Here is an 18291-nt window from a genome sequence, read left to right as displayed (position 1 = left end):
CACAGGCACGTGTTACTGAGGTCAGAAGGATCTTAGTACCACTGCAGGTACTGCAAATTTTCCACTTCTGCAGTATTTCAGCCAGCTTCAGTTATAAATGCTGATTGTAGTTATCTGACTAATATTATATCGGCAATGAAAACAATAAAATAAAGAAATTTGTAATAACTAAAATCTCTCTGATTAAGACTGTGACTGAGAACCTTCTTAAAGCACACACTGGCGGATAAGATGTTGTGATATTGTTCTCATTAAATATTAATACTTGATTCTTTTAATAAACACCATAAACGCTCATTTGTTCTGTTGACTATAATCTTGATGCGACGTTATATTCGTCCTTCTGTGATCTATTCCACGACGCTGTTAGTAGGTAGACTATACAGCATCGAATGGCAATACTGTATGTTTGATGAATGTCGAACGGGAAGGAATTTTAGAGAAAGTGACAGTGCCCTAGCCGATCAAAGTGATCGAGCGTTCGAAGGCATGAACTGCCTTCTCCAGCTCGAACACTGGAATCGTGGGTTCCAGTCGCACTCAAGGTATGGATGTTTGTGTGCATTTCTTCTGTGTTTGTTTTGTTCAGTGTGCAGGTAGCGGCCTTGCGACGGGCCGATCCCCCGTCCACGTAGTCTTAGTTAGTTAGTTAGTTATTGGAGAGAGTGGGTTTCCCCATGCACTGAGACCTGTATTGGTCCATTGTGCTTCCCTCTATGATTTCTACCAGTCTCTATATCCTACCGGTACTGGTGCTTATCATCAGTCCCGCCCAGCCAGCGAGACCGGCTCTACTAGCTGTGAGGTATCTATAATGCTTCCCCCATCTACCAGAGGTATTAGAGACTACTGTTGGGCGGGAAACGTCCGTTAATTTGGCTCAGTGACCTCCTTTGGAGATATGAGGTTATTTTACGTACTGTAAAGCTACGACACGGGACCCACGGTTTAAAATCCCTCCCGGAGGAATTGTTCCGTGAATTTTTCCGCCCTTAAAATTTCGACGACCTCCGCCGGGTATTTGAATCCGCGTACTACGAGTCATGAGGTGGGAACGTTACCTCTAGACTACGGAGGCCGCTCCACGTAGTCTTACCGACTGTGTAAACTGATTAAGAAACTGCAAAAGCGGTTAAAGTACAAAAAGAGCCGTAGAGCCATAGACAGATAGGTGAGTGGTGACCTCTACTCATCGCAATATCCATGTACATGCCTGGAATATTTCAGTAAAACCACGACAAATCTGAGTATGGATATTTGTTACCTGGATGAGATTCGAGCTAAGAACTATCAAATACAATTCCACAACGTTACCGATAGACTAACCCGATAACTTGCTGCATTCTGTGTAACTATTCACATGTTTTCTTAATTATAAGATTATGTATAGTATAATATAGGATGTCGCCCTTTTAATGACACCAAATGCAATTTCCTTTAAAACAGATATAAGATTAATTATTTAAATTGAAAAAAACAAGTCTACTGCACTATGCTTGTTCACAAATATTCGAACTGATGACCATCATTATCCAGACAGAGATGATAATGCGGAACAATGGAATCACAAACTGTACGAAGAATTTCATTTGGAATTTGAAGATATTATCTTTCAATTTCCTCTTTCTACTCACGGACTGTTGCTGGTGTTGCGGCATAAACCTTATCTATGGGGTATCCCCATAAAAAGAAGTCCATGGGTGTGAGTTCCGGTGATCACGCAGGTTATTCAGCGCTACCTCCTCACCCAATGCATCTGTCCGACAAAGTTGTACTGAAATAGGGCCTTACTTCACGATGGTAGTGGAGAGGTGCTCCATCTTGTTGGAAGTAAATCTCTGCATCACCAAACATCTCTTCAATACGTGGTCCGACGCCCGAGTGAGTATATATTTTGGGGGGGGGACACCTCCTGCTGTATGTGGATATTTGAAAGCTTCCCACATCAATAAAACGGATGGATGGATTCGGTATGAACTGTTCTCTCCGCCTACATGTTTTTCATTTAACAAAAAAGTCATTAATCTTAACGCATTCCTTCGTGGCAACATGTACCGCTTTACTACATGGCCTAACACAAATTCAGTTTCTGTCTCATCTCCTTGGGGAATTTTCCCACTGGGGCGACGAAAGACATCGCACTTAATTCCGTAGAAAGGACGAGATAAGTCTGAAAGTAATATCTGGTGCGGTCTGCTCATGAATCAGGAACTGCCACCAATCATTACCTCAGAGACACACATATATAAGGTCGTAAAATAAAAATACGCATATTAAGAAGCAAAATACACGTGATACATTGTAATGGACGTTCCATGCTGTACTAACAGTAATGGAACTTTTCTATAAATGATGTGGACGCACTTATATAAACACAGGCAAATCCGACAAAGTAGGTCAGCTTTAAAGAAACAAGATGGCTCGTTCCACACTCTTAAACCTCCCACCCTTCGTGAAACGACGTCCTTGAATACATCGAAGTTGATCAAATTAATCATAACAGAATAAAGAAACTAAGGAAGCAACTTTAATTTCAACAGCAGATAGAATAAGCATAATAAGAATAATAAGAATAAGAATAAGGCTCTATTCTTATTGTTATAATCTTGTGTATGACTGTATGGCCCAGTAGGTGGACCCTGAAATGGAGGCAGTTTATCCTTACGAAACATGGGTAACCAACTACCAGACTATAGGCATCACACCCCAGGGTAACTTAATATGAACATCATAAATTTTATGTACGTGTATCCACATAAGGTTTGAAGAGAGACAAACGTGCGATGCTTTTACTGAAATGCTCTAGAATTTTATATGCAAAGTTCTAATGAGACAATAGCAATCAAAATATATTTCATCCAGAACCTCAAAGGTTTGAGGAAATAAAAATGGATACTATTGTAATATTTTTTTCACAGATATGATGGTTAAATACCTTCTTAATTTGGAGAGACACTGAAGATTTACAAAATAAAGATGTCATCGAAGACCTAAAATCATTTAAATAATATTTCAAGTACTGAGTTCCTACAGGACATAAAACATAATTCGTTTCCACTACAACGATAAATAAGAGTAATTTGTTCTAAGAATCACAAGAAATATATAAAGACACTCTGAAGGAAATATGTATTTTTTTAATGTAAAGATAATGGAACACAGTGTATTGTATCTGCTCTCATTTAAAGCACAGAGATTTTTGTATGAATGTTAAATGCACTCCCTTTCTTTAGCAAAAGAACATGAATCATCTATGAAGAATGCCATTTTCTGGAATGTGGCTTTGTTTAGATCTTGTGTCGGTTCACACAACACCTACACGGCGCCACATCAAAGAAAACTGCATTCTTCATAGTCACCGCCGTGAAAATCTCAGATCTTACGTGAATTATCTACATTTCAAAACGACGTTCACACACAAGATCTCATGAGCAGAATAAAGTATGTGAGAAATTTGGGGTGTTAAGTAACAAAAGTTTATATTTATTCTGGTTAATTATTATCGTTAATATTCTATTAATGAGAGGGTAATTTTGACTGTGCAAGTAAGTGAGATGACACGGAACACTCTCAAAAGTTTTGTGGTCAAACCAGTTGAAGGAAGTCTCTTGCAAAACTGAAATGTAAGTGGCATCATAGCATTCACATGGATGTTGAGAAGGCAGGAGATGAACGGAACTGGCTCTGAATTGTGTCTCGTTTCCTTCCATCTTATTAGTGGTCTAACAACTGCAGTATATGTCTGAGTTTTTAAAGTGGTGTCTGCTACTCATTTGCATCTCTGTCGCTGTTTGAACCCTATATGAAAGCACCACTTCTCTCCTGAGAGAAGATATACAGGAACAGTGCATTCAGCACCCACATCCGACATTCTAATGACTTGGGATTGTCTTGATGTTTTTTGCTTATGCGAGGCCACAGAATATCTGGTTTAACGTTTACATGAATGTAATAAGGCCACAGGGTTAATCTGTCTCTACAAATCATTCAAACTTACAAGGGTTGGATGAAAGGAGTGGCAACACTGCTGTAACATGAAAAATGTGGGTCAGGTGGCACTAGCGCCATCTGTAGCTGATATCAGAAGTTCAGTTGAAGTAGTGCAGTGAGTGACTCTGGTTGTGTCTCATTGAGCTGAATTGTGCATCGTCTTGAAGTACAGGAGCCCAGTTCAAGCACCCTAACAACATGTTTACGAAACAAGAACAACGCTCCTGGATAAAAATTGAAGTTGCACGAGGTCGTAGTGCACAAAACTGTTACCAGGGACTGCGAGAAGCATGTGGTGATGCTGCTTTGCCATATCGCACAGTGGCACGTGGGTGAAACTGTTCCGTGAAGGGAGGGATGCCATTCAGGACAGCCGTCGTTCAGGACGACCCCATGTTGACAACCACAAAAGTCAGCTTTTTGCTTCTTTGCTGGATGTCGATCGTTGATGGGCTGCGCGGGAGTTAGTTGCTGAGGTAGGCGTATGTCACAAACCCGTGCTCCACATTCTGCACGATATTCTTGGATAACGCAAAATTGCACCGCATTGGGTACCCCATACAATGTCCGAGATGCAACAACGGTAACGTTATGCAATTGCACAGGACTTGTTGGACCGGTACCAGAAGGAAGATGAAGACTTCCTTGGAAGGATCGTCACTCTGGACGAAACTTGGGCTCACTCATACGAACCGTACTTGAAGCGACAATCAAGTGACTGGTAGCATCCTGGCTCTCCTCGTCCAAAGAAAGTGCGCCCTACACAGAGTGAAGTGAAGGCGTTGTTCATTGTGGCATATGACATTGATGGAGTGATACTGCACAACACTGTACCTCAACGACAGAATGTAAACGCTGCCTACTACTGCAATTTCTTGAGTAATCATCTTCGTCCAGCACTCAGGAGAAAGCGAAGACACTTGTTGGCAACGAACCTCATCATCCTTCATGACAATGCAAGGGCTCATACTGCTGACGCTGTCAATGATCTCCTTGGCCGCTGGCGTTGGGAGATACTGCAATATCCCTCATACTCACCCAATATGAGTCCGTCCGATTATGATCTCTTTGCCAAAATGAAAGAACCTCTGCGAGGGACACGTTGCAACACAAGAGAGGAGTTTATTCGTGCTGTAGGGCGGCCACTGCTGGACATCAACAGAAGTGGACGCGCTGATGGTGTACGACGCCTTCCACAAATTTGGCAGAATGTGGTACATATGGGGGGCGATTACATTGAAGGAATGTAAGTGTGTTTACCTCAGGTAATAAAGTCATTTCAGAACTATAGAGGTGTTGCCACCACTTTTTATCCGACCTATGTAATACAGAGAAGTTAGGATATCCTTTCCTTTCTGATTTATGTAATTCATTCATAGGTTCACCGCTCTAACCTTGCAGCAGTTTGCCTTGAGCATTATAGCCTCTGTGTCTGAGGCCTAAGGAACAAATTAAAATTATCATTCTTAAACGTATTTTACAATAATTCCATATCAATATCAATTCTATGTCAATGACATAACTGAAAGAACTCCTGTGCATGCCTTCTCAAATTCTACGTGTATAATAACAAAGCACTGGACACGCACAAAGGCGTTCTCGTTCTATTACAAATTTCATTTGTCACTTTCATAATGTGGGTAGAGTTTGTTAATTTTAAGAAATAATTATTCTTCAATAGACAGTTTTGTTATGCGTTCACCAGTAAAGACAATCATGAATTATTTGTCGGTCTATTTATTCCTGGTTTAAATTAACTTATATTTGGAAATGAAATAATGATTGCAACAATTAGAATTCATCACTATTCGAAACGAAAATTTGACAAAATCTTTTATTAGCATTGCCATAACTCTACATCCATCAGTCCTCATGAAGGATATGTAAACCACATACAATCTAAATCATCAGCGGAAGTTAAGACAAACCTTTCGGCACTCTACATGTACTACAAATTTATATGTTTAAACACATTTTCAGTACCTTCGCAGTACAGTTTCACTGTTAGTAACATAAAAATAACATTTGCCAAGTTTAAACACAAATAAATGCCTTCCAGGATCGTAATGGGAACTAATTCCAGAGCATTAGTGCCAGTCCTCGATGTGCACGTTTTCGCTTTCACTGCAACTCATCTGCCGTGTCAACATTGTATTACACCGTCAATGAACTGGACGGACTGCGACGAGACACAAAACAATCAGTTAGGTCTGGCAGATCCCACATAAATTTAAAAATATATATACATAAAAATTCGAATTAGATACATTACTGCGAATTATGCTTATATGTGCATCTGCAAGGGCACGCTGATTACAATTTCAAGGACATTACGATTTCTATGAAACGAGAGAAATCTAATAGATACTGATTGTCCGTTGGATTGAATATTTTAAGCAATTTGAGTACGTTTTCGAAGAGAATATATATACCCTACACATATGTGATGTATTTATATGAGCACTGATGCAATGTAACTAACACAGGGGCTTCATAACTGCATCCTCTGAAGCATGAAGTGCATGCAAATACAGAGTGACCATAAATTATTTTCAGGGTTGCAGTGGCCTATAATTTTCAAACCGGAAGCAACAAAATAAAACTGCGAAAGTTGAAGTTGTTTAGCATCCTGCAGTATTGATTCTAATATGAAATAAAACTTTTTGAGTTATACTTTCATATTCCATAAGTAGTTTTATTGTTTATTCCAGTTTGAATATTATAGACCATTGAAATTTCGACAATAATTTGGAATCATCTTCATAGTATGCATCCTGTTGTATCTCATAAACATGTATGGTTAGGGTTAGCCGTCGCCACAACAAATTATTTTACAATCAATCAATGTTTTACAGATTCGAATTTATTTCGTGCTACATGTTTCAGTCCTCATGGGACCCTCATCAGGCAGTAATATATAAATAGAATCACCCTGTACTATTTAAAGACACGCGATAGCGTGTTTGGTTGAGGCACTATGCTACAAGCCAGAAGATCGCGGGTTCGAGTCCCGATGATGTTGTTTTTTCAATTGACCTAATTCTTGCAGCCGCACTCTGTCCCAGTGGTCGACTCAGCCTCTAACAGAAATGTGTATCAGGAATCTTTCTGGGGTAAAGGGCTGCCGGCGCGCAAAGCTGACAACCTCACTCTCATCTGTGAGCCGACTGTCTAGAGAAAATGTGGGAGCATCGTCTCACAATCATATGGGCCTCCACGGCCTGTTACAGAGATACCTTTACTTTTTATTTCTATTTAAATATCCACCACCTTCCTTACACGACGTAACTTTACGAAAATTGTGCGGAAGTTATGGTTGATCATTCTGAGATGAATTTTTTAATTCATCTACCTTCGTAACATTCTTGACTATACAGCCCAATATAATCAAAGCAAAGTAAAATAACTCATAAAATATAATTAAAGTCTACAAAAATTATTTGTCGGCACCAAAGCCAAACAAGAATAATTATCGACATTTCATCCGAATTTGGCTTCGAAGGACACCAAGAAATTTTAACTTATTATGAGGATAATCAAATTACGTTCTCGTCAAAGCCGGAATAGTTCAGTCGGTAAAATAACTAGGATACGAGCTGGACGACAGGGANCGCTGGGCTACCGTGACCGGTTGAAGATTTCTGATAGTGTTTCATAATAATCGGTGGTGAAACCAAAGAATCGTGAAGATGACACTCAGATATGCTCGTGGTCTACAGGACAAATGTCTAGAGCATTCGTTTGGAATACACTCAAGGCCAAAAGATTTTCTTAGTTTTAATGAATTTAATAATTTATGTATGTCACGAGGTCTTAATTTGTTCCCAACAAGGTGCCGTCTGCAGATGCAAGTAGAGCCTGAACTCTAGGCTCCATCTGTCGTTTATGGTTTTGGTCATACAGGTCATGAAATGTGAGTTGGTTTTCACAAAAATTCGCATTCCCGTTGGCTTTCTCGTTCGAGTGACATGTTTTTCCTAGAGGTCTATGAAGAGCGGTTGGTACTTTGATCTACCCCTTTTCATAAGCGATTTCGCAATAGGTCACAGAGCTTGAAGCGTGACCTCAGAATTCCCTACTTTTGTTACCTACCGCTCGTGTCCCTTCCTACGGGTCATTCGTCTGATGGTTTTGGCGTCCCAATTAACTGCCATTATATATGCTGGATTCTGGATTACTTGCCACAGTTTCCTTAACCTCCGTTTATATTTTAGCATACTCTCCAGACCAGGTAGATCCTTATTTAGGTCCGAGAGTGCAAGTTTGCTTGTTGATAGCTTGTACGCCGAAGCTATACAGGCAGTAATGTAGCGGGTCGCTTTATTGGCTTCTGCTTCCAAGTTAATATTGATTCTATGTGCAATAAATTCAAATTCCACTCTTTGAACACGCTTCCAATCTGTGAATTTGTTAACCGGGTCCAAAGGATTCCTAGTTCTAACATGATCCAGTAAATGTTCTTCTAAATAATACATAACAATTCAGTTCCTACCTCACAGGAATCACTTTGAGCCTCTGCTACGAAGACCAATAAATTAATAGTGTTAATGGAAAGAATAGCTCTTTATTTTGAGATTTACTGCATAACGAGGGGCTTCATGAGTTGTACTCTTCGCCAAGTGTAATTAAAATGATGAAGCTAAGGAGGGTGAGATTGGCAGATCACGTAGAACGCAGACACGAGGAATGGTTACAGGATTTCCGTGGCAGAGCCAGAAGAAAAGAGAACACTAAGAAGACCTAGACCTAGATGGGAGAGATATAGTCACGATTTATATGCATGACTATAGACGGGGTATGGATTGGTGAATGGATATATTCACCACTTATACACACCAGACGGAAGTAGAGTAATTATAGTGCCACTGCTCATCTCTGCAATTCACAGATACCCACAGCACCCACTAAGACTTTTTCCAGCCTGTTGTGCCTTCAAAACTCTTCCATAGCAACGGCTTCCAACAGTAGAGATTCTGCAGCTTCCCGCGCTCACGTCATTACTCGCTGGCGAATATCCCGTAACTTGACTCTTATTGACTGTCAATTCGACTATAGCATCATCTGTTCTCATTCTTCCTTGCAGAGCTTGACTCAGATTCAAACCTTGAACTAACTGGGTCCCAGGCTGGTGGCCATTTCACACCTACCTCCTAGTTTTCTCTTCATATGCTGACTTTCAACTGAGACTCAGTTCTCTTCAAGGTAAGTTTTCGGTGGGAACCACGTCGAAAACACCATTCTCGTATTGTTGCACGCTTGTTCGTTTCCGCGGGAACTTCTCTGCAGAGCTGTTGCTTAGAAACTGGTTGCATAACCCCGTTGTTCTTTTGTTGCATTCATGTATGTTGCTGGCGTTACTTAGCAACGGCAGCTGTTCACACAGTCTCCACTTAACAAACGAGTGTATACGCCACAATATTAAAATGGACCTTGTAGGGATAGGATGGAGTGGTGTGGACTAGATTGATCTGGATCAGGATAGGGACCATTCGAGGTCTCTTGTGAACGCAGTAATAAAACTCCGGGTTCCATAAATTGGGAAATTCTGGAGTAGTTGCAAAACTGGAGACTTCTTAATGAGAGCTCAGCTTCATACAGTTACTACACGAAACAAAGACAGTGCGTGGGCAGTCTGTAGAGTTATACTACATGCTGCAGCAGCTGTCGTATGCAGTAACCACTGGGCTTTAAATTGTTAGGATGAGATCGTTCTTAAAACCTTCGACAGACTTCAGTACGACCTAATGTGATATGTAAATCCATTGCTAAGGAACACCCGCAACAGACACGAGGCCAACAATCCTGGAGCAGTGATTCTGTGTCCGCAGTTACGTCACACAACAGTGGGTAGCTGTCACGTGACGTGTTTTCTATAGGTCCGTACCGAGACAGTTGCTAGGCAGCGGCTAATGCGCCAATGGACAAGCTGGGTAGCCATCATGTAACATGTGTTTTCTGCGCATGGTCCGTTCAAAGTGGTTATAAGAAGAGCTTGGCAGGACAGTATCAGTAATAGTAAGCTGCAGGAGTACAGCAATAAGTTGTTGGAATATAGTTAAGTAAACTGTTGTAGTACAGCAGTAAGGGGTAAGCTGGAGGAGTACAGAAGAATACAAGAAGTTAGCCTGTGAAGACTTAACGTGTGGTTTGAAGATTTTATGTGCTCTGTAGTATAGGAATATTGGGAGTGTGTGATTTAGTAAGACTTTTATAGTTCCGGTGTTATAGATCCGTTGACAGGAAACGGATAGTGAAGATTAGCGGAAATATACTGAGAAGATCGGCGTCAAGTGATTTGTAGTGTGAAAATCAGTAACAGTGTTATATTTATTTGTAGTTACGACCTGTGAGTGGTCAATAAATACAATTACCAATCCGAACCCCGCCTTTAGTCACTAATACACGCACACGGGCAAATATATCTGTTTTTGTAGATCAATTGAACGTACATTAACCTTTACAGTACATTAAAATGGTCTGAGAACAGCGTGCTGAAGAGAAGGTTTAAACCAGAAAGAGCGAAAGCTCAAGAAGGGTAGACATAATTCCTAAGTTAAACTGCTAAAAGTGGAGCTATACCTCAATTCCCCCACTTGCCTTCGTCTTGTGGTGCTTTATTTATTAATCACAGGGATAACTTCACCGTTTACCACGAAAAATAGAATAATGAGCGGCTCCATTCATTGTAACACCACCAGATTTTACCCTATTAAGGGGATGAAAGGGGATGTAACACATTCTGTAGCAATCACAAAGATTTTAATCGACAAAACACAAATAATGGTACACCTGAAAGACACAGGCATGTGTGGAAGTACAATATTAAAGTGGATCTTAAAGAAATAGAATACAACGATGAGGACTATATAGATCTGACCCACTATAGGGACAAATGAAGGGATTTTGTGAACATGATAATGAATATTGGAGTCCGTAAAATGTTGGCATTTCTAGGCTACCAGAACGGCTATCAGCTTCTCAAGGACAACTCTGCTCAATGGAAGTAGTTATCTTTATAGTTTATTATAATGTACAATCCGGGATAGCGTAGTTTGTATAGCGACTGGATAAGGGCTGAACGACAGAGGGGTCGGAGTTCAAGTCCCGGAAGGTTAAAGAATTTTTTCGTCTCCACGTCCCCCAGATCAAGTATGAGGTCCACCCAGCCTCCTATCCAATGAGTACCGAGGGGGCTGTTTCCCCGCGGGTAAAGCGGCAGGGATGTGAAGCTGAACACTCACCTACAGCTTGTGTCGAGGCCAAGAAAAATACGCCTTCATTGTGTAATGCTTAATTACTTAAGCACAGGGACAACTTTAACGTTTTACCTTACTGTAATATTGTAGCATATATACCAAATGATGCTTGTGTAAACAACGGCTGTTGCTACGTTATGACTGCAACAGATTCCTAACACGCACCAATGAAGTAACTGGGAAGTGGTGTTTTCTACGCGGTCCGAGCAACAGCTACGTGACACAGCAATAAAAGAGCGGTTGAGAAAGTTTTTTTTTGTGCGGTCCGTGCCAAGGTGTTATAAGCACGACAAATCTAGAATTTAGTTAGTCGTGAGACAGTCTTCAGCCATTCAGGACATGAACACAGAAGTTGAGGGATCTACGGCTTTGGAATCTGTTACCAGACAACGACTGGTGAAGACACAACAGACTGAGAAGACTTAGTACGTACTGTAGTGAATTGCTGAGTGCGTGAATTAGTTACGGCGTAATAGTTACTTGCACTTACAATCTATAAGTGTTCCATAAATCCAATTAACAATTCAAACCCCGTCTACAGTCACATATACTATCCCATGAAAAAATACAAAATTTTTCATTGAATACACAAGGAATGTTGCTTGAAACCATGCTCACTGCAAGAAATGCATGTATATGTACACATATACACGTACACACATATATTACATACATATATTCATTACATATATGCATATGTACATACATGCAGCTGAAAAGGCAGGGTCAGTTTAATGGGCAGGACATTTGCAGGACTTTCGGGGTATTGGAGTTCGAATCTCAGGAGATGCAGAGAATTTTCTCTTCTCCTAAACATCCAGACAGAGTCTATGACTGACTTAGATTCCTATCCAGTGCGTATTGGGAATTTATCCCCGGAATAGAGCCGGGGGGGGGGGTGAAACTTCACCAAGAAAAGTGATTAAGAATACGTGAAGTTATACCTCCATCCCCGCATGGTTTCATGGTATGGCGCTTAATTAAGCACAATAATACTGTTACCATATAAACGTACTTACAGTCACAGACCCATACTGGGGGAGGGGCAGCAGGGCCATATGTCTCAGGCCCCTGCCTTAGGGGTTTCCAAATATAATCCAATTTCATTTAAAACATTACAATAATCAAAGAAGAAGGTGGGGATTCCGTTTAAATAAATTGTTGATTTCTTATTCTTGGCATTTCATTAATATTCCTTTTGCGCTGTTAAGATGATAGAAAATATGATATTTTATATATTGTCAAGAAATTAACCATTTGCTAGGCAACGGCTCCGTAAACACTGCCCGAAAGCCAGAATAACAACAGAAGCAGAAGACCATTTGCCAGGCAACGTCTCACTAGTTTACGCTACAACGGTCAACAGACCAAAATATGAAGTGTTCGGTATGGTGGCCGCTATCTAGTCCTCCTGAAGTTATGTAAGAGAGTTCATTCGTTAATTCAGTTCGGTCACTACCCTTGTGGAGGTGGGGTCGAATACCTCCACCGTAGTTCTGCGAGTCTTAGGTGACGAAGAACAAGGAGGCCTCGACTTTGAGACATTCAAATATAGTCACGAGTCCAACCGGACTAGGACCCGAAAACGAATGCGTCGGCGAGGACCAGGAGCAATTGTAAACGATAGACTCGTCCTCTCGACAGAGTGAGCGCCCCACGTCAAGAAATCTGAAACTGTCTGACAGTAATAAAAATCTGGTCGTAAGCTCAAAATGGGTGCTTTATTCCAAGACACACTGGCCTACTGACGGTTGGTCGTAACATAAAACTCGACTCAAATCAGTCAGAGACTCATTCGTGAGAAAACTGAGAAGGCAGCTCAATAGTTCAATATCCAGCTGTGAAACATTAACAAGATAAGATTTGTTACCAGGTAACAACTAGTAAGCAGACAGTGCAAACTTTATTTGGATTGCTATAGTTACAGTAATCTTGAGAATATTATAATTATTTGCAGCTACGATTTGTGAGTGTTCAATAAATCTACTCACCCATCCAAACCCTGTCTACAGTCACTAATACACGTGACAGAATCTATTATATAAGTTAATGTACTTATGTGGTTTTAGAGTGGAGTTGGAGCCCCATATTTCTGATTGGCGCCTGGCTCTATTTGACTTCTGTCAGGCCCTGTACGTACATAAATACAGACACACATACATGCACGTTATATGGACTCACATCAATGCACATATGCATCGTCCATTCAACCATTGTGTTATATTCTAGAGCATTTCATGCTTAAACAATTGTAGAACTTGCATGCGACATTGCCTACGCATTATAACAGTGAAACTCCTTTTCTTGCAGCATCCTGTATGCCGATATTGTGGGATTCACGGCCATATCCTCAACATACTCTGCTTCCGAGCTTGTAAAAATACTCAACGAGCTCTTCGCAAGATTTGACAGATTATCAGAGGCAAGTACTCAATTAAAATTTTGTTCTAAAACTTCGAGAATATTGACTAGTTCTTTCATTGGTCTACCGTTTAGTACTAGCACAGTGGTTTCTGTATGCACTAGTTTGCCTTAACTTTTGATAATAATGAATTTCGCTTATGACTGAAAAATAAACAAAAACTCTTTCCTTGAAGTAGTCGGTTTTTGTAATGGAGATATATTTCATTTTCTGAGAAGCAGAAACTGGATTTTCAAATATCGTGTTGATTAAATTTAGACTTCAAAGGTTCAATTCAGTCCCTGAAGACTTTTAATAATTGAAAAGCTGATTAAATTCATCGCAAAATTTAGCGTAAAGCATCATTGTTTTAACGATTTAAAATATGAATTTAATATAAACAGCGCTAATAATTCAATAATTCTCTCAAAAAACACTACGAATCTCCTTTAAGAACGTCATTGGTTAATCCATTTTAGGCAACTAATTGTTTATTTTGAGAATCATATTAAACGTTGCATTCTGCGGAATAAATGCAGAGTTCTAGAATGTTAACACCACATTTTAAACGTCTCAATAAATATATTTTTTCACTCACAAGTGTGCCATTCATGATTCCATGATCCTTTTGAAATGACCTATATCAGAATAAGAAGGTAGTGAATTTAACTGAACCTCAACGGAAATGTGAGATTTTACCCGAAGACTTTTCAGTTCATCGTTATAAAATTTCGACCTAAAAGCAACATAATGACGTCATTAGTTATATTACCTATCACCGCTACCTCAACGTCACCACAAGCTGAAAGTAGGACAGTAAAGGACTAAATGCCAGAGACAACCGATCTGGAAGCTGCATGGTCTGGCCTATTGACAGCGCCATTAAATAAATCGTAAATTTTCACGTATAAATGGATAGAGCTTACTAATCTATCGTTATGTATTAACAAATACTTACGAATAGGAGTAGATAATGACAGTAGTAGACATCAGTTGGATATATGGTGATCGGATATTCCACCGTCTTCTTTTGTCTAAAGAAATTCATAGCATACCTCTAGAAAATATCTCATTGCATAATGAATGTTATTCTGTCACGATCAGTGTCTCAGAATAAATGTAACTGCCTTTCCAGGACATTTAAAGTTCTTGGCATGTATGTTCAGAAAAATCATGATTTCAAAGTTTCTTCAATTGTTTTTATGTGTAGAAGTGGTTCACAGTGAAATACGTACAGCGTAACCACACACATTTTTCACAGCAGCTATAACTTCCAGCTGATGATTCGAATGATTCATGCTAATGAATAAATAAAGCAATCAGTCACTGTAAGAAAGTAATGTGCTCATGTGCTTCGTGCTCACCGTGCATTTGTTGTCTTATATAGAAGGTTAAGATCATAACCTCGATTGCTACAGAACAGCACTACTAGTATATACTGGGATGTGATATCCTGTAGTGTGGTTAAAATTTACCGACGTTGGGGAAGAACGCTCTGCCTCTATCTTGAGAATATAAGAGTCAATTTATTGATTCTTCTAGCATGGATATAGAAGCGGTATGTACCTCATAAATGTCTGTAAAGGTGTACCAGAACACACGGCGTTACATCTCAGAAGACAGTATTCACCATAGTCACCGTCGTGAAAACATCAAATTCAATCTGGTTGAACACGTTACATATTTGCTCAAGGCAAGAACTGTGGAGCCATCAGAGACATCCTTTACTAGGGAAAGGCTCTGCAGAGACCCCCGTTGTTAGGCAACACATTCGTAACACGTAACAATGGAGTAACTGGGAAGATGTGTTCATTATGTGATCCGTGCGATAGATAAGTGATGTTACAATATAAAATTGTTGTGATGGGTGTTTTCTGTGCGGACCGTGCCGAGGTGTTATAAGCGACAAGTCTGGAGTTCAGTAAATTGTGAGAGAGTCGCCGGTCAGTAAGGACATGAACAGGGAAGCTGAGGAAGCTACAGCCTTGGAAGCCGTTACGAAGTCACAACCGGTGAAGCTACAGCAGACTGAGGAGACTTCGTACGTGCTGTAGTGAACTGCACAGTGCGTGAATTAACGTTGGCGCTATAGCTATTTGCTGTTACGTTCTGTAAGAGTTCAATAAATCCTATTACCAATCCAAAACCCTACTACAGCCACTCAAACACTTGACAGTATTATAAAAAAATTAGTGTATAATGCTGGAGTAAAATGAGGAAAGGGAAAATATCACGCCATGATGGCTTATGAAGGAATGAAGGGCTGCTAAAGGCATTTTTGGTCTCATAATTGGAGGAAACCAAATAGTTGAGTTTACTTCCAGACATCTTATCCATAGAGAAGGACTCCGCTTACGGAAAAGATAGTAATAATTATTAGAATTCAGCATTTTTAATTGTAATGTTTATAGTGGCATAAAATATAAAGTTATCCCTGTATTTAACCATATAATTAAGCACCACACCATGAAGGCTTATGGGGGAGTGGAGGCACAGTTCCTGTTACCTCAGTAATAGATGGGAGTGAGTGGTCAGTTTCACGAAACTGCGGCTTAGTTCCCGGGAAGGAGCCCCCGGTACCCACCGGATATGACGCTGGGCAGACCACAGATCCGGTCTGAGTATTTTGGAGAAGAGTAAAATATTGTGACATGACTACCGAAAGTCGGAATAGAAGTTTCTTGCTAAGCAACAACTCGGTAAAAACATTCCCGCGGCAACAAATACGCAGGCAACAATAGAGTAACTTCCGATGCTATCCAACGGCACTGTCAAGACGCCTTCCCAATAATAAGCTGTGTTTTCTGAGAGGTCCGTGAAAAGTGCTTATGAAGATGATTTCCGATGCTAGCAGGAGCAGTATAAAAGAGAATGGAGTTTCGAGAAGCCAGCCTGCAGGGATATGACCTTGAGAGCAGAAGAACTGAATCGAGTTGGCGGTTGCAGCATAATGGCAAGAAAGGAATTAGGTTGTCAAAGAAGACTTCATTTGTAATTTGAAGTGATAGTGAGACTTAGAAGTCTGTTGCCAGGATACGACTGTCGAAGACTGAGAATCCTAGTGCGAGTGTAACGGTAGCTCAGCGATAGCACTGCAATTGCCTATAGATCCGAGTTGTGTGACTAAGTTGTCTGTAAATCCAATTATCCAATCCAGAACCCGTCTTATAAGTCACGCTCAGACTCCTGCATGTAACAACATTCTGACGAGAATCGAACACCATTCTCTATACTGACAGCTACCACGGTTCATAGTAGCAGTTACTGTTTAGATTAATGATAATTATGTTCGTTTGTTATGCGTTCTATTCTTATTTTAAAATATTGTTTTATTTCGAAAAATGTCCACTGTTTCAAGTTAAAAATACTGTAGTAAATCAAAATTAGAAAACATAAAACATGTCACTGTTTTGACCCATGTCAAGATTATTCGTCACAGCGTCACACACCATAATATAGTATCTTCTTAGTCAAAGTCAATGAGAACCTCAAATCCAACAGTTCACGTGTAGTTGTTATCATCTCTTCGGGAGCCCTGTAATGGTGTTTGGAACTGTGGTGCAACATCTCATTGAGAAAAATAAGTCAAAACTAATTAATAAAAGGAAGCAAGAAAGGATTTCCAAGTATTCCAATAAAATACTCCACAAGATGAATCACAGGTTCCATCATTTTACGTGAATTGAGCGACGTGTTTAAAGTCCATGTTTAATTTACCGCTAGAGCGCTCTGTACTCGGAAATGCATTTTGTGCAGATTTCAGTGTAAAGCGGAGATTCTATAATATAACAATTGTGGTGCGAACGTCTGCAGCTGTAACAACAGCTGGCAACTGTGTGCTCTGATCATGCAGTATCCATATTAAATTTAGTCCAGACTATGTTCTCACTCCGGCTCACACAATCAAGAAGAGTGGAACTTTTACATCGAGAAAAACGGAAATGTTTTATTTCGAAAGATGGCCGGTTCATGAGAAAACAAGGATGCTAACTCACGAGAAAATTATATTAAAAACAATTTTCCATAATCGCCTCACATTTGATAGAAGTTGTTTATCACCAAGTTCACAAGAGTCCGTCACTGAAAATTATCATGACGCAGAAAAATGTTCTTCTACTTTGAAGACGGAGGCAATAGGTCCACCCGAAACGTTGTACCGAAATACCATACTACAAGGTTTAACTTTTCATAACAGAGTAATCTTCAGAATAATCCAGTGTAAATCCTCAACCGCAATTTCCTCATTAGTTATTTAATAGTTCCTTCCCTTTTACGCCTAGGTTTCCCAATTACTCTTCAGTTTTCCGGACTAAAATTTTGTATACGTGTTTCATACATCTCGTGTGTGCAATACGTTCCACCCATGTCATCACCATTGACTTGATGGGCCTAGCAATATCTGATACAGAACAAAACGATCAACAAACAAGCAGTTACATGTTACAACAACTTCACCCAACTTCATATACAGCTGGAAAACCTTCACAAACAAACTTGCACATCAAGAATGTGCCCACTGCTCCACATACTCTCATATTGTAGCGTGCAGGCCTATTACTAGGTAACGACCTCGAAACAAATCATGAAACAACACCCGCTGCTACGGAGCGGTTACCGTGTAACGCCTTGGCAAACAAACTGGAT

The 18291-nt window shown here is 40.1% G+C and overlaps 1 protein-coding gene across 1 annotated transcript in view; it reads left to right on the top strand.

The window, feature by feature from the left end:
* The window catches only part of LOC117282028 (adenylate cyclase type 3), a 295000-nt gene that overhangs the window by 184686 nt on the left and 92023 nt on the right, over positions 1 to 18291 (top strand). The window contains exon 4 of the mRNA XM_033754352.1: positions 13557 to 13668. Within this exon, the coding sequence (XP_033610243.1) occupies positions 13557 to 13668 (112 nt within the window). The remainder of the gene's footprint in view (positions 1 to 13556; positions 13669 to 18291) is intronic.

The sequence above is a fragment of the Cryptotermes secundus genome, unplaced genomic scaffold, assembly GCF_002891405.2.
Source record: "Cryptotermes secundus unplaced genomic scaffold, Csec_1.0 scaffold262, whole genome shotgun sequence".
Lineage (NCBI taxonomy): Eukaryota > Metazoa > Arthropoda > Insecta > Blattodea > Kalotermitidae > Cryptotermes > Cryptotermes secundus.
The sequence above is the reverse complement of the archived record's forward strand: the minus strand, read 5'-3'. Positions and strand labels throughout refer to the sequence as shown.